Source organism: Curcuma longa, chromosome 12, assembly GCF_044706935.1.
Source record: "Curcuma longa cultivar G26 ecotype Majalengka, Jawa Barat chromosome 12, ITB_CL_G26_1.1, whole genome shotgun sequence".
In the NCBI taxonomy this organism is placed as follows: domain Eukaryota; kingdom Viridiplantae; phylum Streptophyta; class Magnoliopsida; order Zingiberales; family Zingiberaceae; genus Curcuma; species Curcuma longa.
In genome coordinates this window covers 3,305,365-3,332,060 of record NC_133872.1, presented here as the reverse complement: position 1 = coordinate 3,332,060, position 26,696 = coordinate 3,305,365, and the positions used below count along the sequence as shown (strand labels likewise).

Sequence of the window (26,696 nt, the reverse complement as noted above, 5' to 3'; positions counted from 1 at the left end):
TTTTGATTCACTACAACTCATAGCTTGTGAAAATATTTTAGGGTCATTTTCGGATCCAACATTAAAATTTGAGTTTTATAGATACACAACATAGTCACTAGGTATTACTGATTACCTTATTCTAGTAGATCTTTTTAAGTTATCTTCTTGAGGAACTTATTGTTCAATTGGTTGAATAATTTCTTGTTGTTTCTCATTATCAGTTTGATTAACTAGAATTTCATCAACAATTTGTAGAATCTCCTCAATTGGTTGTCTTACACCCATTTATGCTTGAGAGGCATGAATGACAACCCAATCATAACTTGAACAAGGTGGTTGATCATTAATATAATCTTTCTTAGAAGCTATGTCTTAAAAATGATCACTCCCACTAGTCAGGAGATTCACAAGAAATTTTGTATTTCTTGATTCCACAATTCCAGTACTGTGTGATGGACAGTAAAATCTATATCCTTTGCACCTTTTGACATATCCAATGAAATACTCACTTATAGTGTTTGGGTCTAGTTTATTTTCTTGTGGGTTATAAACTCTTACTTCAAATGGACATCCCTAAATGTGTATATGTTGTAAACTCGGTTTCCAACCTTTCCACAACTCAAATGGTGTCTTTGAAACAACCTTGATTATAACTCGGTTTAATATATACACTGTCGTTTCAAGAGCTTCAATCCAAAAGAATTATGAAGTTTGTAGTTGCTACGCATACTCCTAACCATGTCCATTAAAGTTTAATTTCTTCTCTCAACCACACCATTCAAGTCAGGTTAACCAAGCATGGTGTATTGGGCAACAATCTCATTTTTTTAAAGAAACTTCACAAATGGACCAAGTGCTTGTCCACTCTTAATGTATCTACCACAGTATCCTTCACTTCTATCTGTTCTCACGATCTTAATTTATTTTCATACTATTTTTCTACCTCAGCCTTAAATATCTTAAAGACACTTAATGCTTCACTCTTATTATGAAGCAGGTATATATAAATCATGAGTAATCATCAATAAAAGAGATGAAGTATTTTAGATCATGCATATCTATGTCTCGACAATATATATATATATATATATATATATATATAATATTGAACCTTGGTAGACGATATAGATGATAGAAAATCTTCGTCTTCAGAATATATCATGGCGATTTGTTGTCTTCAACAAGTACTCCACTGTATCTTCCTCAAAGTCCAACCAGCAACAAGTAAACCCTAAACCCTAAACCCTAATGATGTCAGTGAGGAGAAGACCTTCATTAAGCCACCAGTCGACGCAAGATCTCGACCCTCAGTAGTAGACTGAATACGCTTTCCTCCCCTCGCGCGACGCAGAGAGGATCACCGGAGGGCCGAGCCGCCTGCGACCGCGAAGGAGATGCGACGCGGAGCGCGGAGGCGGAGTTGGCAAAGGAGCGTCGACGCCGGCTGAGATGGAGAGAGGATGGCGTCGTCGCTCGAGACGGCTGCTAGGGTTTGAGCGACGGACGACTTGCAGGAGGAGCGACGGTGACGGGGATACAAACTCCGCAGGACAAAAAGGAAGCGGAGCAGAATCGGGAAGGCTTTCGAGCGTAGGAGGCCGATTTTGGGATCTCAGAATCGCCGTGGAGAGCAGACGAGGGAGAGGGAAGCGTGGCGATTTTGAGGTTTGGCCGCGCGATTTGGGAGAGGCGGGATTTTGTAGGGTTTCCTTCGTTTCGCCGGCCACCGTGGACAATGCGTGGACGATGCACAGTGAAACTTCTCGCCACGTCAGATGTCGCGGACGGCTCGCGCAAAACAATTGCGCAGTATATCATATCTGTATATATATATATATAATCTTTAATATTTCAATACTCCTCTTGCCACCCATTTTGAATTTATTGGTCTACTTTCCATTTATTCAGTCTACACAAGTTTCAAAATTAGCAAATCTAAAGTACCAAGTACTCCATCATTTACTAATCTTCCAATCTCTCTATGGAGATATGTCCCAATCTTCAGTGCCATAAATAGAATAATCCTCATTTATAACATATCTTTTAATACTGCTCGAACATGCATAGTGGTATTACTATTATTTTGCAAAGATATAGAATAAAGATCATCAATCATCATACCATTTCCAACAAGATTGAATTTATAGAATTACTTAGAAATTCGAAAGAGTATCCAAATGGCACAAGCCTTGAAATAGAAATTTAATTTCCTGCAAAATTAGGAACATAAAATATTTTTTTCAATTTCAAAACAAAATCACTATCTAAAATTAAAATATATGTTCCAATTGCCTCTACATGTGAGCACATCTTATTTTCAGAACAGATGTTCTGCTCACTTCCTATTAGCTTCCTTAGGTTTTGCATACCTTGCAAGATATTTGTGACATGGATTGTAAACCAAAATCAATCCACCAAGTGTTATAAATCATACTAACCATATTAGATTCATAATAAACAAGTGAGATAGGAATACCTTTCTTTTCAAACTAATCCTTAAATTTGTTGCATCCTTCTTCATGTGTCTATTCTTTTTACAAAAGAAATACTTGGATTCCTTCTTGCTATCAAATTGGGGTGGAATCTTCCTTTTTCCTTTTCCCTTGACTTTGACTTGGTTTTGTAGCTTCCCTTGTGCAGTCATAAGAATATTATCACTCATTTCCATCAATAATCTTTCTTCCTCTTGTACATACATGGTCATTAATTCATTGATTAACCACTTATCCTTATGTATATTGTAGGAAATTTTGAAAGGACTATATTGATGAGGAAGAATGCATAAGATATAGTGTACAAGGAAAGTTTTAGATATTTCCACCCGAGTGTGTTCAATCGAGCCACTATATCCCTTATCTTCATTATGTGCTCTCGCACACCTTTCATGCTGGCAAGCCTTAATGATGAGAATTTCATTATTAGGGTGCTAGCAAGGGCTTTATCTGAAATTGCAAATTGTTCATCAATTGTCTTAAGTAGGTCCTTGACTTTTTCATGCTCCTCAATCAAACCATGAATACCTGTAGAGATTTTGGTCTTTATGAACATTACGAAGAGACGATTAGATCGCTCCCTTTGTTCATAAAGGTCAATCTCATCAGAAATATTGAGTTCATCAATAGCAAGTGGTTCATCTTTTCTTATAACATAATCAATGTCCAACTACCTCAAATGAAGGAGAATTCTTTCCTTATAGACTTTATAGTTATCACCCTTGAGTTTAGGGATATCATAATGGATGTTCCCGCCAATACACCGTGGATGATCAAGCCATCAATCCACGAACTACTGACGTGCACGCTCTTCAAAAATAGTCATTGAGAGGATAAAAGAACCTAAAAGATACTCAAAAGAGAGTTAGAATAATATCGAAAATGGGTCTTGACAAATCACTCCGATGCTCAAGTTAGGATTTTATGTGAGGAAGGAGATTAAGGACTTGAGAAAATTAAGGTTTGATATGTGCATACCTTTGCCCATGGGTATGAGCTTTCTTTTATAAAGTTATTAGTATTCGTTTAAGTTATTATTCCAAAATATCCGTTCCAGTTTTAGAAAGATCCTGATCATCCATGTCTTTTGAGGATATTTTCTTATTTTTCTGAAGAAATAGTCTTAGGCTCCCCTAATTGCGTGGGTCGACCGACTCTTGAGATTAACAAGTGCTAAGGTTGGGACCTGAGGTCGGGCTAAGGTTGGCACGTGATGTCGAGCAAGTGTTGAGGCTGGAGCTCAAGGTCGGAGGCCAAGATGAGGTCGGCACGTAATGCCGAGTAAGGAAAGTCGGTACTTAACGCCGAGATGAAGTCGACACGTGAAGCCGAGCGAGTGTCGAGGCTAGAACTCGAGGTTAGGACTCGAGGTCGAGATGAGGTCGGCACGTGATGCCGACCAAATGCTAAAACTGGAGCTCAAGGTCGAGATTCGAGACTGAGATGAGGTCAGCACATGATGCTGAGTTAGAGAAGGCTGGACTCGAGGCCGAGATGAGGTCAATACATGAAGGTGAGTGGATGCAGAAGTCAAGCCCTAGACCTTAGGGACAACTACCATCAAGGCCTGGGGGTGTTGGTTTATTAATTACCCGCATCTTCAGTATTTTTAATCTTTCTTAATGATTCTACTCCTTCCTGTTTTACAACCATGTGATGTTCCAACAGCAACCACGTGTCAGTCCAGAGACTCTACCGTATCAATGGATATCAGAGAAAGTCAAAGATTTAAAAAAAATTAAGAAAAATATCATGTTTTACCAATGTAAATAATGTTTAAAGAAATATCTAATGGCATAAAAATGCTGGCTAAAGTTTTAATTCAATTAGATTTTATTATAATTTTATAATAAAATTATCAATTTTTTTCTCTTTAACTCCTATGGGTAAATGAAGAAAATATAATTTAATATTTTATTCTAATTAATCATATAAATATAATAAAGATCCATATGAAATAAAATTTATTATATTTATATAATTAATTATAATTTATGTCTAGTATAGGATCCTAACCCACTTAATGTATAATTTTGCATAATTAAGAGTGTTGTGGTAAACCTCAATTATTTAAAATTATATAGTTCATTAGATAAAATTTTGATTTTTTTTAATCTTTATAAAATAATTATTTAGTAACACAGTCAACACTTTCAAGAGTGCTCTCAGGAAAGATTGGTAGGACTTAGCCTCTTTAAAATTCAACCTCCTTAGACAGAGCAATATTATCAGGCAGATTATTACTTCCGATGTCAACCCAAGGCTGGAGCATCAACAAGACTAGTCTATCAATAATTTCCTAATTGGATCATGTCTTTTAATGTCATCTTATAATTCCTATTAAATTTAATTATTCAAATAATGAATCTTCATAAGTTAAAATTTTTTTCAACTTAATTTGCATATATAATTTATGAGTGCAACATCAAATCATATGTATATCAAGAAATATTCACAATAATTAATATATCATATGTAAATTATTCCAAGAATATAAATATTGATAATTTTGGAAGGATAATATTTTTAAATACCAAATTTAAAATTTTCAAAAAATTTCCAAATATCTAATTTAAAATTTTTATAAAAAAAAATTAAATACCAAATTTAAAAACTTCAAAAAAAATCCAAATAATAAATTTAAATTTTTAAAAATTTTCTATGTAACCTCTTAAATTGAAAAATCCTCAGAGCCTATTATGGGTTATACAGACTTAGGACCCATAATATAATTTTAAAAAATAACAAGTTGCGTAATCATAAAATTGCATAAATATGTTTCTGAAAAAATTTACTTTATCAAAGCGAAGGTAAAAGTGGCTCTAATACAAATTTTAAAAATTTACATCATACTTTGTACTAAATAAATATGATAATTAGTTATTGCCTTCAGTCAGATATTTTAAAGAATGCCTTGAATATCATTTTATTGTTGTTTAATATTTTAGAGTCTTCTAAACACTCCAAAGATGATGACAAATCATAACAAGATAACCATACATTCAATAAAAGACGATAAGATACACATAATAAGATAAAATTTTAATTAATTATGTATATTTAAATCTTACAATATATGAATACTTAATTAAGATAAAAAAAGTATGTATAATTAAAATATTAATAAATATATATCACGTAATAAGATAAAATTTATAATTAAAAGTTTTTTCATCATATAATTAAAATTTAATAAATATATGATAAAATTTATAATCAAAATAAAATCTTTGGAATAAGAAAGCCTAATTTAAACACCTCTATAATCAAATAACAACATAGTCTTTTTTGTTTTTTCACAGCCAAACAGAGTTTGACTATATGTGTGGTTGTAGCTCGCAGGCTTTAAGGTCAACCATACTAGATCTACTAGAGGGTCCACGAATGCGCCCTATTTCTACCACCACCACCTCCTCCGTCTGTCACTCACTCTTTGAGCTGAGACCATGGAGGTAGTCTTCATCTGGCCTTCTCTGCCTCTTTTCCTCCTTTTCTTCCTCCCACGGCTTCACGCCCTTCAACTCTGCACCAATTCAAGTAGGTTTTCAATCTTCTCCTTTCTCTCACTTCAGTTCAATTTTGTGTGTTATTTTTGCTTGGTTTTGAACTAAATCAGGGATTGTTCTGTAATAGTGGCGCCTGTGGCTCTGAAGACTCCTTTACCTTTCTGCGGATACACTGGCAGCAGCTGCTGCAACGCCACCGAAGACCGCGAGCCCCGGCGTCAGTTCGAGGCCCTGAACGTCTCCGACACGGCATGCGCTGGCGTGATGAGATCGATCGTCTGTGCGGTAATTTGTCGTCATCACAATCTGTATGTGTCTAAAGGTGTCGATGCAACGTGCCTAGGGAGGGCACATCAAGGACCTACCATGCTGGATTGAGTCATGCCCGGCTGATATGCTGGAACGGTGAATGGTGTCCGATCAAGTGCTAGTATTGTGAATTTGATGGTAAAATGATATTTGGTAATGCACTTAAAAGGTCTTGACACAATAATGCATGTTGTTCCGGATTGAACATGTCTCCGCTGGTAATTGTCAACTGAGGAGATGTAACACTCCATAGAGTCGTCATTTAGATGACTGATGCGTCGAGAAATAGCTTCTCTGTTGGACGTTGATGACGAAGTACTCGCTTTCTACGCGAACACTGATGATGTAGCTTCCGGCCGTCGGGGCGAATCTGCCTGAGTTAACACGCTTTAAATGGCGTCTGAGATGTCCAGCAAAGTCCTCTGATGAGTGATGGAGAAATTAAAGTGGGAAAAAGAGAGCTTAAAGTCCAAAAAGTCTGCTTACCATTGCAAATTATACCTTTTTTATAAGATTGGCTTGGGAGCCGTACCGACGATGGGATCCCGGAGTATGGACGTCAGTCGGAGGCCCATTGCCACTTCTAAGTTTGTCCACGTAGTTTGTCACTTTTCTGATACTGGTCCTAATCAAGTTCTTGAAGCATAACAAATTGCCAATTTATACCATATTCACTTTTCTGTCACTCTAGTTTTATGTTTTTCATGTTTCTTTAACCAGTTTCCTTATCACAAAAGTGGGATTACAAAAAATTCTTCTATTTGTTTCAGATATGTGATCCATATTCTGCTGAATTGTTCGATATGGGTGCGCAGCTTGGGACAATTCCTAATCTATGCAACTCTACTGTCTCAGCAATCTCTTCACTTGCTAGGGTCTCCAACCAAAGCTTTTGTAGACAAGTTTGGGATTCTTGCAACAACGTAACAATTCAGAATTCTCCATTTTCCAGATTGCCGATGTCGTCTTCTAGACTCAATGATATCTGGCATTCTGAAGCAGATTTTTGTGAAACATTCGGAGGTCCATCAGGTGACAACACTCTATGCTTCGATGGTAACTCAGCCTCATTTAATAGAAGCACAGCCTCACCCAACCCAAAAGGTCTTTGCCTTGAGAGAATTGGAAACGGATCTTACCTTAACATGGTTGCCCACCCTGATGGCTCTAACCGTGTCTTTGTATCGAATCAAGCTGGTAAAATATGGTTAGCTACTATTCCTGAACAAGGATCAGGAGGGACATTGGAGATTGATGAGTCCAACCCCTTCCTCGATTTAACTGATGTTGTTCACTATGACACTCAATTTGGCTTGATGGGTCTGGCATTTCACCCCAACTTTACAACTAACGGTCGGTTTTTTGTTTCATACAATTGCGATAAGCTTCAATCAACAAGCTGCTCTGGAAGATGTTCCTGTAATTCTGATGCAGGATGTGATCCTTCAAGTCTTGGCAATGATAATGGTGCCCAACCATGTCAATATCAGGTTGTTGTGGCTGAATATACTGCCAATGGCTCCTCAGCAGCACCTTCCATAGTATGTATCGACAAATGTCTTTGATTAAGAAAACTTTTTTCTTTCTTCTTTTACCTTGTATATGTAACAAATTGCAAATGAATTGCGCTGCCTATCGATTCTAGGCAACTAGTGCCAATCCACAAGAAGTAAGAAGGATCTTCACTATGGGCCTTCCATTTACAACACATCATGGTGGGCAAATTCTATTTGGACCAGCAGATGGCTATCTATATTTCATGATGGGAGATGGTGGAAACAGGGGGGATCCCTTCAACTTTGCTCAAAACAAGAAAGCTTTGCTCGGAAAAATTATGCGACTTGACATAAACAACATTCAAAGTAAGTCTCTTAGCAAGCTTATTTGTTTCTGTAACTCCTCCTGCGCCTAGTTATAGAATGCAAGCTATAATCTATTTAAATCCAAGTAGTGATAATACACCAAATTCTAGTGTGAAGTATCTTTTTTGCATATACTGACAAATGAACTATAGTGCTTATGTATCGAAGTTTTTGGAAATTCAGATAAAGTCCAGGAAATTTGAAGACTCCACATCATTTTGATATACGTTTAGTATTTTGAAAAAAGCTTAAATAAGAGGGCATTTCTACTACCTATCATGAAAGGCAATATCCAGTGAAACTATTAGTTATTCTAACTTCTACCGTCTATTTACAGGTGTGAGTCAAATAAATGATCTTGGTTTGTGGGGGAATTATTCCATTCCAAACGATAATCCTTACACAGTCGATCGTGAACTAGAAGCTGAGATATGGGCCTTCGGTCTGCGGAACCCATGGCGATGCAGCTTTGACTTAGAAAGACCTTCCTATTTCTTCTGTGCAGATGTTGGCCAGGTGTTTATTTCCATTGATTATCTTGTCTTGAATTGTTTTTGCAACTTTGTTCCATTTGATGCTTACCATATGAGAACATGCATTTTCTTGCAAGTTTTGATCCTTTTCTTGCATTTGGAAATACTGTTATGTAATTCTTCCAATCAAGTTTGCCTTCTGAAACATAAAGTGCCTTTAGTTGCCAAAGATCGGTATGCAAATTGATTCGAACAAAATTACAGGAGGTGTATGAGGAGGTAGATTTGATCACAAAGGGTGGAAACTATGGATGGCATGTCTACGAGGGTCCTAATCTTTATATACCACAAGGGTCTCCCAGTGTCAACATGTCACTTAGCTCCATAAACCCAATCTTCCCTATCATGGGTTACACCCACTCCGATATAAGCACGACGATGGGCTCTGCATCGATCACCGGCGGTTATGTCTACAGGTCGACAATAGACCCTTGCTTGTATGGAAGGTAAGCTAACTGTAATACTGAATTCTGAACTATAAATACATCGGTTGTGTCCTTTTCTAACAGCTTAAGCTTCAGATTAAACTTGAGATCTAATTGATCATATGAAACTGTTGAGATACAGGGCATTCAACAAAAAATTAAAGCTTTAGTTCTTTAAACAGGTACTTGTATGCAGATCTATATGGTAGAGATATTTGGGCAGGCACAGAGATACCTGAAAACAGTGGAAACTACACCAGCACCTTGATTCCTTTCAGCTGCGCCAAGAACTCTCCGATTCCATGCGATGCTGTCGCCGGAAGTCCTCTTCCAAACTTAGGGTATGTATATTCATTTGGGGAAGACAACAGAAAGGATGTCTTCCTGTTAAGCAGCAGCGGTGTGTACAGAATTATTTCTCCGAGCCACTGCAACTACAGTTGCCCATTGGAGAACACCACCGGGACGGGGAGTTCAGCTCCTGGTCAATCTTCATCTGCATGCCCGACCGATGTGCTGCTGGGGAGGGTGGTTATGATGCTATTTTCGCTGCTGTGGTGGATGTTTTAGGCCTTTAGTTTTTTGAATAGAGTCAGATTGGTCTCTAATATTGTGAATTTTTTAGGCCTTTTTGAGTGTTGAAACGTGTTTGATTTGTATTGAAAGATTGCAGTGAGAGCGTTTGAAGTGTTCTCGATTTCAGTTGAAGGATTGCAAGTGAAGGAGAATGATCCTGTTATCGTTCAGAACTTTAGGCTCAGCTTCTTGATTCATTTTGCTTTGATACACTCCTCCTTCGGCTTACCACGCTTTAATCGACTTCAGAGGGTTCAGACCCAGTCAAGACCCCTTCAGTTTGGTCACTCGCTCAATCACTTCATGAGGGCGCATGCCCATCTGCTTAGTCACTCGATTCTCCCCTCTTGCTCAATCACCCAAAGTCCAGTCTTCGTCCATGATATTGCCCCAACTCGGCCAATCGAAGAACCTGAAGATGTGTCAATGGACCTTGATCACCTAAATTGCACGACTCAAGTAGCAACCGACTTCCTCCCCAATTTGAAGCAAAAGGTAATTGTCTGCCTCTCTCACAATTATGATGTTTTTACTTGGTCGGCTAAAAAGGTCACAAGGATATCACCCACGATCATGAAACATAAACTTAACCTTGATTCAAAAGTCAAGCTAGTCCAGCAGAAGAAGTAGCACTTTTGGCTAGAGAAAGACAAGATAATCAAAGTTGAGATTACCAAGTTGACGGAAGCTAGCCATATTCAAGAAGTTCAATTCCCGACTTGGTTGACAAACGTAGTGGTAGTTCCTAAGCTGGAGGCAAATGAAAAGTCTGCGTAGACTTTTGATATCTCAACAAAGCTTGTCCAAAAAACGACCAAGAGGATGGTGCGATCAATCGAGAGCATTGGGAATCACTAACCTATAGTCGGTTGAAATTTTGAATTGCATCTTTATCTAGTCTAGGTTTCCTCCATTGAGATCTAACTCCATGGCCCAAAGGAGTGGAAGAACTCGTAGTCACCATGAATAACAAGGAAGAAAGACGAGCGACAGAAACAATGGAGGGCAATGCAAAGGACTTACAAACAAAAGTGTTTTCGAAGTTGCAGAGAATCGCCAGATGCTGCTTAAAGATGACAAACATGGTTAGTGCGGCGACCATCCTTTGTTGTCAACCCTAATACACCCTAGACTCAGAATATCTATCATTGGATTGGGGAAAGAAAAAAAGTAGGCAACCATTCTAAGCCGTTCAATCTCACAACCAAATCAATAAAATCTCAATAGTTGCCTCGAACCAAGCATCCTGCACTACTTAACATGTGGCATCCTCATACTAGGCAGCATTTATGATTGAATAGGACAAGTTAATCCCAGGAATGATACACTATCACGCGTGTTGCCCGCATTCGATAAGGAGGTGAAAATATGGTTTCATGTTATCCCTAAGTTCAAGTTAGCAGTCGAGATACAGTCATCTCAATCCAATCAATCAAATTCGAGGCTCGTTCAACTATATTTAAGAGAGAGGCTTGTGATATAGTGGAAAGAAGAATCTACATGTGGTAAAGTCAAGTCAACATTCAAACATAGTTGGAAGGTCAAAGTCAAATTTAGGTGGAGGTTAAAGCAATCCCCTCGACTCCTCCTTCAATTTCAGCTCGATCACTCGACCCAGAGGGCTCAAGCCCCTTGACTCCTCATTCGGCTTGGCCACCTGACTCCAAAGGGTTCATGTCTTTCGACTACTTCAGCTTGGTCACTCAACTCCCGAAAGCTCAGGCTCCTCTAACTCTTCATTCGGCTCAGCCATCTGACTCCAGAGGGTTCAGGCCTTTCGATTACTTCAGTTTGGTCACTCAACCCTAGAAGGCTCATGTCTCTCTAACTCCTCCTTTAGCTCAACCACCCAATTCTAGAGGATTGAGGCATTTTGACTCTTTTAGCTTGCTTACTCTACCCCAAAAGGCTTAAGCTTTTCTAACTCCTCCTTCAGCTCAACCACCCGATTTCAAAAGTTTAGATGCTTCGACTCCTTTAACTTGGTCACTCGATCGAAAAGGACTCAGGCTCCTCCGACTCCTCCTTCGGCTTAGTTACTCGATTCCAGAAGGTTTAGGCCTTCCAACTCTTTCAGCTTGGTCACTCGACCCCAAAGGGCACAAGCCTCTTTGACTCTTCCTTCGACTCGGCCACTCGATTCCAGAGGGTTCAAACCCTTCGATTCATTCAGCTTGATCACATGACTTCAGAGAACTCGAACCCTTAACCCCATCTTCAACTAAGTTACCCCAAATGGACAACGATGATAAATATTTCTAAAGACATTTTACATTATAAGGGTGACAAAATGGTCATGCAATTGTTATACTTGATCCCATAGATACTATCCACCAAACACATGGCATCCAGTGAATAGAGATATCAACAACAGCTGCTGAATCTGGTTCTCCGCCAGCCCATGCATTGAAAGAAAATAACGCGTTCGATGTGGAGATGCTCTTCAAGACAGTTATATAAATCCTTCAAAAAAAGATAATTAAAGAGAATGCAATATCTCTCCAGGGTACTCTGCTTCTTCATTCTATTTCTTTATGTTTTTCACACCTCAAGCAACTCTGACTTAATGTCAAAGTGGCCACGCCGAGTTTCTCGTCGTCCATTCTAAACTCTGATTGATTCTCACATATAATCTTGACGTATTGTTTCCCAGCAAATTTCCAAATAGCCTCTCTTTCCTATATCAGTAGAAGAACCAGTCAATTTTGAAGAAAACTCGACGAGGTCAGACATGAACAAATAGAATAGATAGTTTTCAAGAATTCTCAAATCATTTGGACAAGCAAGATTTCTTCTTCTCAAACAATACCACGCTTTAAAACAGCACCTGTAGTGACAGAACAATAACTAACACGCCTCTGTTTCATGACGGCATTAGAATCAGCGCCGCGGACATAGCAGAGAGGCGAAATAGCATCTCCGGCGCAAGAGCACATCCCTTCGGGGCCGCCACGCTGGGCTGAGGGCCGGGCGCGGGAGCCGAACCGGAACCGATGGCTGCTCCGCCCCCAGCGGCAGCACCGGCTGGGACCCGGGACGCCGTAGTCGACGCAGCGGGGGCGGCTTGGCGATCCTGATATCAACCTTCTGGCCGGCGGCGCAGTGGCCCGGGACGCCGCAGATGAGAAGCGGTGGCCGTGGCGGTTGAGGGTGACGGAGTCGTTGCCAGTGGTGTAAGTGGCGATGCCATGGGCGACGCCGCGTTGCACGCTTTGTACTCCTCCTTGCTCACCTCCACCACGTTGTGGAAGTTCTTGTAGTACCCGAACACTGCATCACCACATTATTAATTTGTTCATCATCTTTAATGCTCAGTTTACTTGGAGGTGCGGAAAGGAAAACTGCGGAAAATTTTCCTTTGTATACATGCATCCATTATTTACTTTTATAATATTTTAGGGAGGGAAAGAAATTTAATCCTTCCACGGATGGTTTTTCCTCCAAAATTCGTCACCCCAAAATCGGGCGGAAAGGAGGGACGGAAAAACAAAAGACGGGATTCTCCTCCGCTATTCGCTGTCTCTTCCGCGCAGTCCCTCGGCCCGGCGCCCATCACCGCCCACCCCTCGCCCTCTCCTCCCACTCCGGCGCCGTCGCCGGCCCCCATCCTCCCCCCGCCCACTCCGGCGCCAGCACGCATGGCACTCTGCCTCTGCCTTTGCTGATGAGTGATGATGCTTCCCCTCCTTCTGTGATGTTCCTGTTACAGGCCTGCTTTTGGTGGAGAACCTGATGCCTCGGCTCTGAGACTGGGTGTTGTTTCCTTCTCATCTTTTATTTCTTTCAGAGATCCACAAAGAAGAAGGAAGAAGAAGACGAAGAAGAAGAAGCTGCCTCTTTTGGATCTTCGAGAAGGTAAGTTTGAGGATGTGATTTTGGTAGTTCTTTTTCTTTTTGACTCTTCCTCTTCTGTGGACACGACCGCAGCCGCAATGGCAAGGGGGGCGGTCGTGTCCACGGCGGAATCGGCAACGGCGGGGCGGCGGAGGGCGATCGGGGGCGGCCGGTGGGGGCGAGGGAGAGAGAGCGATCAGGAGCTATGGCGATGCCGAGGAAGAAGAAGATGGGGGTATTTTGGACACTAGAGATGTTTTTATTTTTCCTTCTCTAGCTTAAGGTAAACAAACATAAGGAGGGATGGATTTTATTTACCTTCCTTTCTCCTCCCCTAGAGATTTATTTTCCTTACGGATTCTTTTCCTTTCTTCATCCGTGCTATCAAGTAAACTGGGCCTAAATCTTAATTATTCGTCCCGAAAAACGAAGAAGGACGAGAGGGCAAGGTTAGAATGGCTCGCCAATGGTGTCTCCTAAATGGATGTTCTTGGTTACAGCCCACGCAGTGTAGTTTGGACTCCCCAGACTTGTAAACCGCTGCTTCTGAGCCCCCGACGCCAGCAGCAACCGCCGTCGCCACCACAGCCACGATTACCATTACCTTCTCCATTTAGTAGAACTAAGAAAGAGGCAACAATCTCTAATGAAGAACTGGGAATTGAATTGACAACTTAAATGTCTTATCGCAGCACCATTGCTCCGAAGGCTTCTTCTTTCTTGACTAAAAAATGATAAATCCCATACTATCTCTGGAGGTGATCGGTCCTAGCCCCACTATCTCTGGAGGTGATCGATTCGGCCCCACGGAAGTTTTCCACCGACCATCAGGATAAATCGGGAAGTACACGCAGCGGTCAGCCCAGACGCCCAACCTCGGAGACCCTTCTTTCTAGCTGGGGATCGAACCGTAGGTATCTGAATAACAACCTAGATGTCCTACCGCGGCACCATTGCCCAAGAGACCTTTCTTTGAGGAGACTAATGATAAATCCCCCAGGAAGTTTCAGTCTCATGGACTTAATCTCTAGGGGTGGCCGGTCCGGTCCCACGGAAGTTTTCCACCGACCATCAGAGTAAATCGGGAAGCGCATACGGCGGCCAATCCAGATGTCCAGCATCCGTTGATTGTGATCCCCATTTGGAGGAAAATTTCTGCAAATACGCCATAGTTGGGGATCGAACCACGGGTCCCTGGGTCACAACCCGAAAATCCTACCGTTGCACCATTGCCTCGGGGACCTTTTCTTTACTAGACTAAAAATGATAATCCCAGTAGCCAACATCTGTGGGGGTGACCTTTTCTGACTTCTAGACTAGCTCGTTGCATAGGTGGTGCAATAATAATTATAAGACCGGAAATTAAAAGTTCACTATGGCCTGCCTTTACGTAGGTTTCACATCAACCTGAACAAATTTGATCCATGTCTGGCCTGATTCAAGTGAGATTGAATCATGTAACGTGAAGAGAAAGGTTTAGATTTCACAGTGGAGGCGTAGAGGAATCATGATCTTCAAATTACATCGAGATTGCTCCAACTGCAAGATTCCTTTTTTAACTGGCTTAAAATAATTAGTTTATTCTTCTTTGACATTTACTAGGCTTTTGTAATGTCGGCCTATTAGCAAAGCCCATTCGGCCCACTCCATTAACCATTCCAATCCTCATGATTTTACATGCTATATTTTTATTTTCGAAAATAAAAATTAAAAAAAAATATCAATAGAATTTTGACACTTTGGATGGTAAAACTTAGATATCTCACAAGTATAATGTTGTGGTAAAACATTCAAAGGAACGATAAGAATATCGAAATTTAGAATAAATATTTTAGAGGATAACTGTGTTTAGGGGTGAGCAAAAATTCGGTTAATCCGAATAAACCGATCAAACCGAACCGAATTTTTAATTCGGTTCGGTTATTTCGGAAGTTCGGTTATTTTTTAAAAAAAATTAGTTAATTCGGTTCGATTTTTGTTTTAAATTTTCTTATTCGGTTAAACCGAATAAACTGAATTAATTAAATTAAAAAAATAATTTATAAATTCTAAGTAAATAAATGTATAAATCTCTAATTTATTAGTAAAATTTTTATAATATTTAAAAAATTTGGTTAATTCGGTCGAAACCCGAATTAACCGATAAAATATCAGTTCGATTTATTCAATTTTTATTAGGAAATTTGATCGGTTCGGTTGGTTCGAAAAAAATCGATTTATTCGATTTTCGGTTAATTCAATTTAATTTGATTCGATTTTAACCGAATACTCACCCTAACTGTGCGTTGAGTGTATATAAATTATCTTTTAGATTTACTCGATCATCTACTTTTTAAATTAATCGGACGAAAAAAATAATTATTAGTTTTGACAATGACAATAATCTCAATGCTGTCAAACTCTCACATCATGGATTAGCCAAATGACAATGACACGGTTATTAGTTTTGAAACCAAACCTTTATTTAAGGGTCAAAAACACTGCACAAAGGCATATGTCACGTTGGTATTCCCCAATTGACTCAATCAATTGCATTCGCTAATCAACTTTGTCCACCGCATCAAACCAAACTATTAAAAACAAAAACAGACTTCTTGTTACCTTGAACAATTCAATTAGATCGAACAAGTTTGAACCGTTCAACTCAACTCGGTCAATTGATGTGATTTGTCTAACCTAATTGACCGAATTGAATTGAATTCAATTTTCTAATCATTTAGTTGGGTTGGTGCAATCTAGCATTATCATTACTCATTCTCTATGTCGATTTAGCTCGCCTTGAGCTTCCTCATAAGTCACAAATGTTCAACCTCATTTAGACCTAGTGCTTATTCAGTTTGATAGATTTGTACAACTAGCTCGATGCTTCATTTCTGTAAAAGATGAATCGTCATCACAATGGCTCCACACGATCGGTCTCATGATCATTTGTGAGGAGATAAATTGAAAAGCTGCAATTGAATGACCCCACACAGTCGGTCCCATGATTATCTGTGAAGAGGTAAATCGAAAAGCTGCAATTGACCACGATAAAAGCACCCTAACTTGATGCTTCATGCCACTAGCTAGATTTGCATGCACAACTATGTGTTCCATTCCACTCCATCTACTATGTGTTCCATTCCACTCCATCTCGTGGCAAATTCTTATGCAGTGGCCAACTACACTATCCTATGGGGACAATAACATGGTTCTTTTCTTCTACAAAAAAGGTGGATCCTAATAGCCCCATATGGTCGGTATCACACGGTCGGGTCCATGATCATATATGAGGAGGTAAATCGAGAAACTGCACGACGGAGGAGGATATTGCTTGACTTCGCCGAGATTCGAACCCTTACCCTCTTCTGCAATTCTGTCCATCATAACCAATTCAACTATGTCTCGGGGTGACAATAACATGGTCCTTGATGTTTGGAGATGGAGTGCTCATTTTATTGGAAATAAAATCACCGAAAAGAAATTTTAAAAATAGTACTTTAATTTTTCTTCTATTTCCGTTTCATCCCTAACAAATATGACTTAATTAGACGCCCGGATTAATCCGAATGATTAGTCAATGGTGGCGTTGGATGATTAATTGAAATCGTCTAATTAAGCGATAATGAGCTGATTTTGATGTTTCATGGCCACTCAACTAGACGATTGTAATTTCAAAGATAAATGGCTTAAGATCTTTGCTTTAATTTTTCACCGTTTGTTGGTTAAGTGGACAGACAATAATTTAAATATCATTTGGAAACTCAAGTGTATTTTTTTTTTAATCTTTCCAAATATTAATTTTTTATTCCCTCTTGTAAACAATGCATGAATGCCAGCAGCTTCATGTCCATGCGTCATCATCAAAGTCAGCACTCCATCTCCAAGCATGAAGGTTTGGCCTTCATTGATTGTCGTTAAGTTACAAGTGCAATGGCATAATGCCGGTTTATGTGTTCTATTCTATCGTAATAAAGCTCTTGTTGAAATCTGCTTTGATCGTGCATTCATGTGCCTTGTGTTGCCTCGCACACAAGGGCAAAGTCCCTCCTCCCGGCCTCTTTATATGAATCCATCTCTCTGCTTTTACCTCCTGTTTCTTGTTTCTGAAAACGCTGTCTCTGTTCGCAGATTCTCCTTCAAAATCTATGTTTCTTCTGAAAAGTGAAAAAACACACGCTGTGAAAGTGTTTGCCAGAGGTGGAGGTGGAGGTGGAGGTGGGAGTGAGAGAGGAAAACAGCAGCGAGTGGGGAATGGAAATCTTGCCAGTTGCTGCGAGTAATAACTACAGACGCACGAGATGGCAGTGGAGGCGTTTGCTGCCAGAGTAACGACTGCCTCTTTGTCTACTTTGCCTTTGACAGCTTCACCTTTACCTTTTTCCTACTTTTTTTTCTTTCACTCCTCACGTCCCACAACCCGGCCTTGCTTCAGTTCAGTTGCTTCTCCCTTTGGTTTTGAATTCAGCCTTTGTCCCCGGGAGGAAGCTCGAAGCAGCACCTCTGTTCTGTCCTCCAGCCACTGCAGTCGCAGCAGAGAGTGGTCTGAGGTAAGGGACTCCCAACTCTTCTCTTCGTCCTTCTTTCTTCATCTCCATGCTTTTTAAATTATTTATATTTTGTTTGTTCTTTGTATCTGCCTGTTCTTCATTGTTCTTTTTAATGATTCAACTATATATCGTTACCAGTGTCTGTGTTTTCATTGAGTGTGCTTGCGGAATCATGAACTCGCCGCTTTCAGTTTTGTTCTGGTGATCATGCACGACTCGCTCTCTGTTTCTGAAACTGAGATTTTGTTTGTTTCTTCATTGCAGAATCATGAGCTTGTCAATTGAGATTTTTTGATGTATTAATACTAGTGTTTGTTTGACTTGATCTCGTGACGAGGACAGGCTGCGGAAGTGTTTGCGATGAGTTCTTGATTAATTACACGGAGAGATTGAGACTCCTTGCTCTGTGATTGGCCAAGCAAGTGAATCTCCATAGATTGGACGATGATCGGAGGCATCAGGGTGAGGGATTTCCCTTCATGCTTCGGCGAGAGCGGAGTTCAGGTCTCCGATTCTTCGTCATCTTCGGGGGGCAACAGCAAATCTGCCCAGAACCTCGTAACTTGCCTCTACCAAGCTCAGCTCTTCGGTCGTTCCTGCGCGATCAATGTCGCCTGGAGCAAGAACCTGATGGGCCAAGGGCTCACCGTCGAGCTCGACGACGTAGCCGACGAGTCGCCCTTCAAGGTAGAGATCAAGACATGGCTGTTCTCCAAGAGAAAGGGCTCCAAGAGCTCAGATGCGGAGGAAGGCAAGGTACACCTCTTTTGGGATCTCTCTGCGGCCAAGTTTGGCCCAGGCCCTGAGCCACTTGAAAACTACTACGTCGCCGTCGTCGTCGATCACGAGCTCGTCCTCCTGCTCGGCGATCTGACCCACGAAGCCTACCAGAAGACGAACGCCACCCCTCCTCCCTCCAACGCAACACTCATAGCCAAGAGGGAGCACATCTACGGCAGGAATTCCTACTCGAAGAAGGCTCAATTCTGCGACAACGGCAACTCCCACGACGTTTCGATAGAGTGCGACACGCTCGGAGTCAAGGATCCATGCCTCGAGATATGCATCGACAGGAAAAGGGTAGTTCAGATCAAACGACTCGCGTGGAAATTCCGCGGGAACCAGACGATCCTCGTCGACGGCCTCCCCGTGGAGGTCTTCTGGGACGTCCACAGTTGGCTCTTCGGCCCCCCGAACAGGAGCGCCGTCTTCATGTTTCAGACATGTCTTTCGGCTGAGAAATTCTTGCCTTGGTCTGCAACATCGCAGCTCCTGAAGCAACCTCAACAGCAGAGCCTTGGATTCTCTTTCATACTCTATGCTTGGAAAAGTGAACAGGTATAGAAATTAAAGCAAGTCAAAGGACTTCGTCTATGTCTTTGGTTTTCTTGAGTGCTGACAGAAATCCAAATTCCAGTGAGAAACTTGTTTTAGTCAACGGGAGTGAAGTCCATTTACCTTCTGTTCTTGGATATTGATAGGTTTTACATCTTGTGTTTGATAAAGATGTGTGAAATGTTTGATAGTTCGTTCATCATTAGCAGTTGTCTCTTGTTGTAATATGCTGCAAATGATACTGTTATCAGTTTTCTGATGTATAATGTAAGCTTCTCTCTTTCTGCTGAGAACATTTCAGATTCTTGAAAAATTAAGATGAAGCAGAGAGCTATTGCTGTTGGCATAGTTGAAAATTATGTGAGATCAGAAATAATATGCTAAAGTAATTAACAGGACAGAAAAAACAAATTTAAACCAACAAGAACAGAAGAACAGATGAGAGAAGAAAAGGATTTTTTTTTTTAAATGGAGCCCTTGTAATGTTTCAAGTGCTGAAATACTTAAATGAAGTCTTTTTTTATATATAAAATATCATTTATTTGTTTAAAAAGCCTGAGTATTTGTGCAAAACGACCTCAGTCAGTAATTTCAAGAAAACAAAATAGGGAAAACATATGTATTGTTTTTTTTAAAGAAACTTTTTAGTTTTTTATCTATAAAATAAATCATTAAAAAAACTATCAGATTTTTCTCTTCTTATTTTCCTTTTCTTTTTTTCTTCCACAGTGAATTTTTTTTATCCTTGGGACGATTCATCCCTTTCTTATTTATTCATTCTACAAAGTAAATTAATCATAAGGGTTATTATTCTTTTAGTTTATGATAATTAATTTCTGAATTATGCATCTAAATTTTTAGACATTCAAACTATGCGTCCTATTTTTAAATTATCAAATCACATATCCCTTCCTTGACTATCTTGCTCCATCTTTTGTTTTGTTTGACTAGCAACCACTCGAATAGAGAGATATGACAATCTTAAAACCACGGCCATGTGGGCGAGCTAGCCACGACGAAGTTGATCGAGAGCGAAGGAAGGCAAACAATGAAGGGTTAAATTAAAGATATTTTGGGAATGATGGGTAATTTAGTAATTCAAAAAAATAAAGTGTGTGATTTGTATATTTAAAAAATTTAGGTGCATGTTCGGAGTAAAATTGTCATTGATTATAGTCTTTGCGATTTATTTCTTAAAGTTTGATTTTGCATATTTGAGGCATCTCTTCTTGTAATTATGGAAGAATAATTATTTCAAAGAAATTTAATTATGGCATCATCCATAAAATCAAATTAACACGATTGATATCGTGGTAGTAAAATACTCACAACAATAATGAAAGAATTAGAGTTTGAATTTTAAATGGATTAAATAGGTTAAAGGTCTACTTTTGAATGTATCGAAACTATATTTTAAATTTATTTAATAGATAAATTAAGAAAAAGATAATCTGCTTTTAAAATTAATCGAACGAAACACCTACACTTGGATTTTAAAAAATAAATACTTCAACAAAAGTTAAAATTTGTCACTCCAACGGCCCCACACGATCGATCCTACGATAAATCAAAAAGCTACAGTTGACTAGAGATTTAAAAAAAATACTTAAATCTAGAAAAATAGTGTTCCAATGTGAGAAATCTCACTATAATGATGTAGTGATAGAAATTCCCTCACAACAAGGCGTGATGATGTCGAAACATTTTTCTTATTTTTTTCTCATATTATAGGGCATCATAGGACTCACTGAGAGTTACCCCGATAAAATCCCTCTAAATCATCATGGAGCTTCAAATAATATAAAACAGAGAAATGATAGAGTAAAATAAAGTAAAGTAGATGACATGAGATAGAATGATGATAACGTACAGAGAGAATCCTCCCCACTTACCTTGGAAGAAAAATTCATACTGGACACACACTTTATGGAAAACACATGAAGGGATGACTTCCTTAAAGGCATCACTGTAACTACATATCCATTCACGTTGATAACCAGTGTGTCCTTTCGCATGCTAGGAGGACTTGCTCGCAAAGTTAGCGCAAGGCAGTTGCAACATTAGGGCTTGAAAAGTCAGATCCACTCAGCCTGACTAATCAGATCGATTCGATCAGTTAGAGACTAACGATATTTGTTTTGGTCAAGTTCTGAATGTCTATGTTGATCAAGTCTAGACTAAATCATCATGGAGCTTCAAATAATATAAAACAGAGAAATGATAAAGTAAAATAAAGTAAAGTAGATGACATGAGATAGAATGATGATAACGTACAAGGAGAGTCCTCTCCACTTACCTTTTATAGAAGAAAAATTCAAGGGACATACACGATGGAAAAATGCTTAAGGGATGACTTCCTTAAAGGGCATCACTATAACTGCCATATCCATTCACATTGATAACCAGTATGTCCTTTCGCATGCTAGGAGGACATGAACTCGAAAAGTCTAGAAGTCGACAACTTAGGGCTTGAAAAGTTAGATTAACTCAGCTTGACTAGATCAGATCGGTTCGATCAGTCAGAGACTAATGATATTTGCTTTGGTCAAGTTTTGGATGTCTATGTTGATCAAGTTTGGAATAATTTCTATAAAAAAATTAGAATCCGCCATCCTAGCGGTCTCACACGGTTGATCGGCCCACGACCATCTGTAAGGAGGTAAATCGAGAAGCTACAGTTGACTACGACGAAGGAGAGCATTATCTCAGCTTCATTGAGATTCAAACTTTTATCTATTTCTACAACTCCATTCTATCGTAACCAATTCAGTTATGCCTTGAGGGCTCAAGTCTGGAAAAGGATGGAGCTAAGGAGGGGTGATGGCGATGACCACCTCTTTAATTTTTTAATGTAAAAGGTATAGAAATATATAAACATAAAGATAAATGGGGCGTGACGATATGACTATCCTCTCAATTTAAATATATATCTTTCGCTCTTTAATATGAAATTTCGGACTCCATTTTTAATCCAGAAACATACAACATGATCCCTGCGCCTACCACATAGTCATCAAATGGATACATCAATTGCTTCAAATCTAGTCGTGAAATTTTGTACAAACACAATAATCCAACCGAAAATAAAATGAATCAACTTTTGAATCGCAAGGAACGATTGGTTTGTTCAAACGGAGTTAGCCGGGTGGTGAAGCTTCGCAGATGTGTACTTTTCTGGAGACGCACGTGAGCTCAACTAGCCGCCGCGAATCCTTTTCTCCCCTCCCACTCGCCCCTTAAATAATTTATATATGCATTCACTTTTTTGATTTCTTCCTTCCCATTTTGAATGCGTCGCAGTTGCCGTTCCTCGACCGTACAGCGGACACACTCTTTTAACAAAAATTAACAATACAATATTAAGAGATCAGTAAAATGTTTTCTTTTTTCATAAATTAACACATGATCATCATCAGTCCATACGGCTGATTGATCGTCCAAAATAGAATCGATCGAAATTGAATTAATTAAAATATTTTTAAATCAATCAAATTAACTGATCTAATTTTATAATTAAAATGAAACAAATTGAACTAATATAAAATTAATTAATTTTATCGATAATCAAACAATCGAATCCATTACTAATCGAGAGTCAAGTCGTGATTTAATGATCGAATAGATTAATCCGATATATTCCAACGTGTAAATCATGTACGTGATGGCTTGGCCAATTACATTGCATCAGTTTTGATAAGGCAGCAGGAAACTTCCACGAAGCACAGGAAACTTCCATGAAGCCGTCCCCCCGCCTCAATAGTCTGTTGGTAGATGCATGAACGTCACTGTGTTTATCCAACTATATATATACTTGATTGGCGATCTACTGTCGTCCCCATCGATGCGCATAATTTTAATTTAGTTCTCTCTGATTCGATTGGTCTTCTCTGAAACTGACTAAATCTAGCCGATACGATCGATGGAAACCCACTTTCTACTGGAATCCGCACAAGATCTCGATTTCCTCGACACAATTCGTAGCTTTCTCCTCGACGACGCCGAGGACGGTGGCCAAATCGGCACTGCGGCATTGTACGGTACTGAGAGCTCGCCGGAAGTGTTGGTTGCAGCGTCATTGCCGGCGGCGCAACGGGCGGAGCGGCGCCCGAGGGGGATGAACTACCGCGGGGTGCGGAAGCGGCCGTGGGGGAAGTACGCGGCGGAGATCCGGGACCCCGCCCGCAACGGCGCCCGCGTCTGGCTGGGCACCTATGGGACTGCCGAGGAGGCAGCCCGGGCGTACGACCGCGCCGCCTTCCGCATTCGCGGCGCCCGCGCGCTCCTCAACTTCCCCCACCTCATCGGCTGCGCCGCCCAACAGGATGACTGCGTCGGCGCCGAGAATTCGCCCAGGAAGAGGGCGCCGCCGCCGCCGCCTGATTCGCCCGAGTCGTCGCTGACTGATCAATCGTCGGGGAACACGACTAAAAGGAGGAAGAGGTCGGCGGCGGCGGCGGCGGCGGCGGCGGTTACCGTTCCTTCCGCCGGCCGTCAACCAGAGTTAGGGATTAATGACGGAGAACTTCTCCTAAGCAATATTAATTTTATCGATGTTTTTAATTATGTGTAGAAAAAAATAAGATATGATTAAGAAAGTTGTTTAAAGGCACTGGTTTGTTAATTCCTTTAATAATCTTCAATTGTTGGAGTTCAATTTTACATTTTATTTGTCTCTTTTAAAAAAATATTTATATTACATTTTAAAAAATATATTTAAAAAATAAAGATAGAGAGTAATAAATTAAAAAGGAGCACTTTATTTTTTTTATTATTAAAAGAATGCTTTATGTTATAAAAATATTTTTATTTTAATATTACTATTAAATAAGTATAATCAGAATTATTTTAATATTAATCAAAACTATTTAACATATTACTTAATTATTTTAATTTATTCAAAATTAATCTAAATTGTCCTGCGGTGAAATGTTAAAACATTTAAGATTTAGGAAAGATTGTCTACCTCCCTAATTAATCCGATAAATTTTAAATATTTGAATTATAAAAAAAATCTAAATTGTTCTTTTCAATTAGAATAGTTTTGATTAAAATTATTTATAATATATTAAATAAATTTATTTTTAAAATATAGAATGTTCTTTTAATATTTATTTAAAATAATATACATTTTAAACGATAATAATAAACATAAAATATTTTTTAAACTAAACATGCAAACTTTTTTTTTAAAAGTATATAAATTATAAAATATCATAATTAATTTAAAATGGGGTGCTTATAGTGGAGTTTTAACTTTTAAGGACTCCAGAGGACTTTATGAGATAAAACTGAAATTGAATGTTAGGATTCAATTAACAGTAAATGTTAATGCTTATTGAATTAATCGATATCGCTAAGAATATTCATACTTATGAACCAAATAAGCATAGAACAACTTTAATACAGCAAATAAATAAGATTCGTCCATGGAATAAATTTTTAAAAAAAATACTAATGATTTCTCGTTCCATCAAATGTTACTGAAATGCATGTCGCACAAAACTGCCGAGAGCATTCAAACGGTTACGACAAATAGCATTAATATAGAAGAGCCACATCATAAAGTAGGAGTCAAAGGACTCGACTTTCTGAATTCTACGTAAAAAGTCAAAGTTTCCACGTGCGTGGAACATCGAAGTGAATTTCTGTTTTTTGGCCCACAGATTTTGAAATCGCACCGAACCAGTTTTGTTGGACCAATCTTTTACGCAAACACACTCTAATTTTATTAAAATACTATTTAAAATTAAAAATCGCACCCTAAACCTTAATTTTATAAACAGTCAAATTTCCCACGTGCGTGAAACATTCAAGTGAATTTCTGCTCTTTGGCCCACAGCTTTTGAAATCGCACCAAACCAGTGAAGTTGTTTTATTGGACCAATCTGCACTATTATAATGCCTTTTTTTTTACGAAAACACACTCTAATTTTATTAAAATACTAATTCAAATTTAAAATAGTTGTAATTAATTAATTAATTAAATTGGTTATAATTGTACTAATACTTTAATAATTTTAGGCAAACATTATTAATTTTAACTAAAACTACTTGCTCAAAATTTTAAATATCTGAATGCTTAAATATTCAGCGAAAATTTGATAAAGAATTATGCATTTTCAGCATTTCTAATTCTAACGAGAACATTTGAATATTTTGAGAATAAATTATCAAACTGTCGGCTGCCACGTCGGACTCCAAACGGCCAGGGGTTCCAAATGGGCCACCTCGGTCGGCCCAATAACGGACCCAGAGGAGCTCACTGAGCCACCAACCGCATGGTTTGGGCTTTCTGGTGAAGTTAAGTTTTAGCGACATAATAGTTAAAAAAATGGGGATCAAAATGAAAAAAAAGCGACTTTACTTCAATGGTTCAAAGTGAGCGTGACTCGTTTGGAAAATTGGAGACGACTTGGGAGTATAATGAGATTTTGGCAGTGAGATTGTAAATTAGTAAATATAACTTTTCGTGGAATGAAAATTTTGAGGGCGGCCTTAAGATTTTCAGAATTATGGGGGTTTTACAAACAATATTGAGAGTCAAACAACGTATGTAAATGTTATATAATATTCTCGTGCTTTTGACACCTCCGCATGCTTTTCTATATTTTTCTTTCCATACGATGCCATTCATTGAATGCACGAGCATTTGCCTTGTCAAGATTTAGTTCTAGGAACTTCTAGAAATGATCAATTAATAAACAATAAAAATTAAAAGAATATTTTTTTAATTGCATTTTTTTTTCATTTATTACTGATGTTTCATTGCATTTTTCTAAAAAAAAAAATCAAATTATCCTTTAATTCCATTTAAATCAAACGAATCCCTGCTGGACATTGATGATGGAATTTTCTCAGATGACTCTATGCTGTAAGATTCCGTGAAACCAAGATCAACGGTCGAAGATGTCTAATAAAGTCTCTCTAATGTCGAAGATTAACAAAGTCTCTCTAATGTTTAAGTTCTCTAAAGAAGAGTTTAGAGGATAAACGGAACGGAGAGAAAAATAATAGCTAAAGAGAATCAATGCAAACTTCACTAATTTTACCTTAACTATAAGGAGGTTCTGACCAATGATAGTCGGGTCATGTTCAAATCATGTCTTGCCAAGTAGGGGTGGAGCCACGAGAGGGGCAACCCATTCTCTAATATTTTAATATATTTATTTTAAAATTAATAATTAATTATTAAATATTTAAAATGTGGGCTACTCCAAGGACGAGCCTAGGTTTGCTGTTAAAAATCGAGTCCATCGTGAGAGGGTTGAGGAAGCTCAAGATGGTCGGAGGGGAGGGTTTAAGCATGAAGCTTG

General features: G+C 38.9%; 3 protein-coding genes and 1 pseudogene across 3 annotated transcripts; 3 read left to right on the top strand and 1 right to left on the bottom strand.

Moving 5' to 3' along the window:
* Positions 1–5,893: 5,893 nt before the first annotated feature.
* Positions 5,894–9,859, top strand: LOC141843628 (HIPL1 protein-like). Its single transcript, XM_074731676.1, has 7 exons — positions 5,894–6,011; positions 6,108–6,265; positions 7,060–7,830; positions 7,935–8,151; positions 8,489–8,667; positions 8,889–9,130; positions 9,292–9,859. Exons 1-7 carry the CDS (start codon positions 5,921–5,923, stop codon positions 9,677–9,679), a joined length of 2,046 nt encoding a protein of 681 aa, XP_074587777.1. The 5' UTR covers positions 5,894–5,920; the 3' UTR covers positions 9,680–9,859.
* Positions 9,860–12,548: 2,689 nt separating this feature from the next.
* On the bottom strand, positions 12,549–14,132 carry LOC141842710 (early nodulin-like protein 12; annotated as a pseudogene).
* A 3,847-nt stretch (positions 14,133–17,979) lies between these two features.
* Positions 17,980–19,392, top strand: LOC141843676 (uncharacterized). Its single transcript, XM_074731729.1, has 2 exons — positions 17,980–18,048; positions 18,391–19,392. The coding sequence occupies exon 2, from the start codon at positions 18,493–18,495 to the stop codon at positions 19,390–19,392; it is 900 nt and encodes a 299-aa protein (XP_074587830.1). The 5' UTR covers positions 17,980–18,048; positions 18,391–18,492.
* A 3,842-nt stretch (positions 19,393–23,234) lies between these two features.
* Positions 23,235–23,972, top strand: LOC141842611 (uncharacterized). The gene has a single exon (XM_074730661.1). It carries the CDS (start codon positions 23,303–23,305, stop codon positions 23,951–23,953), a length of 651 nt encoding a protein of 216 aa, XP_074586762.1. The 5' UTR covers positions 23,235–23,302; the 3' UTR covers positions 23,954–23,972.
* Positions 23,973–26,696: the final 2,724 nt, after the last annotated feature.

What these genes read in the sequence shown, in the direction of transcription:
- LOC141843628 (XM_074731676.1), top strand. Translation starts at nt 5,921, where the DNA reads ATGGAGGTAGTCTTCATCTGGCCTTCTCTGCCTCTTTTCCTCCTTTTC. An exon ending in TCTGTGCAGATGTTGGCCAG is followed by an intron (nt 8,668 to 8,888) that starts GTGTTTATTTCC and finishes ACAAAATTACAG; the next exon opens with GAGGTGTATGAGGAGGTAGA. An exon ending in GACCCTTGCTTGTATGGAAG is followed by an intron (nt 9,131 to 9,291) that starts GTAAGCTAACTG and finishes TTCTTTAAACAG; the next exon opens with GTACTTGTATGCAGATCTAT.
- LOC141843676 (XM_074731729.1), top strand. Translation starts at nt 18,493, where the DNA reads ATGATCGGAGGCATCAGGGTGAGGGATTTCCCTTCATGCTTCGGCGAG.
- LOC141842611 (XM_074730661.1), top strand. Translation starts at nt 23,303, where the DNA reads ATGGAAACCCACTTTCTACTGGAATCCGCACAAGATCTCGATTTCCTC.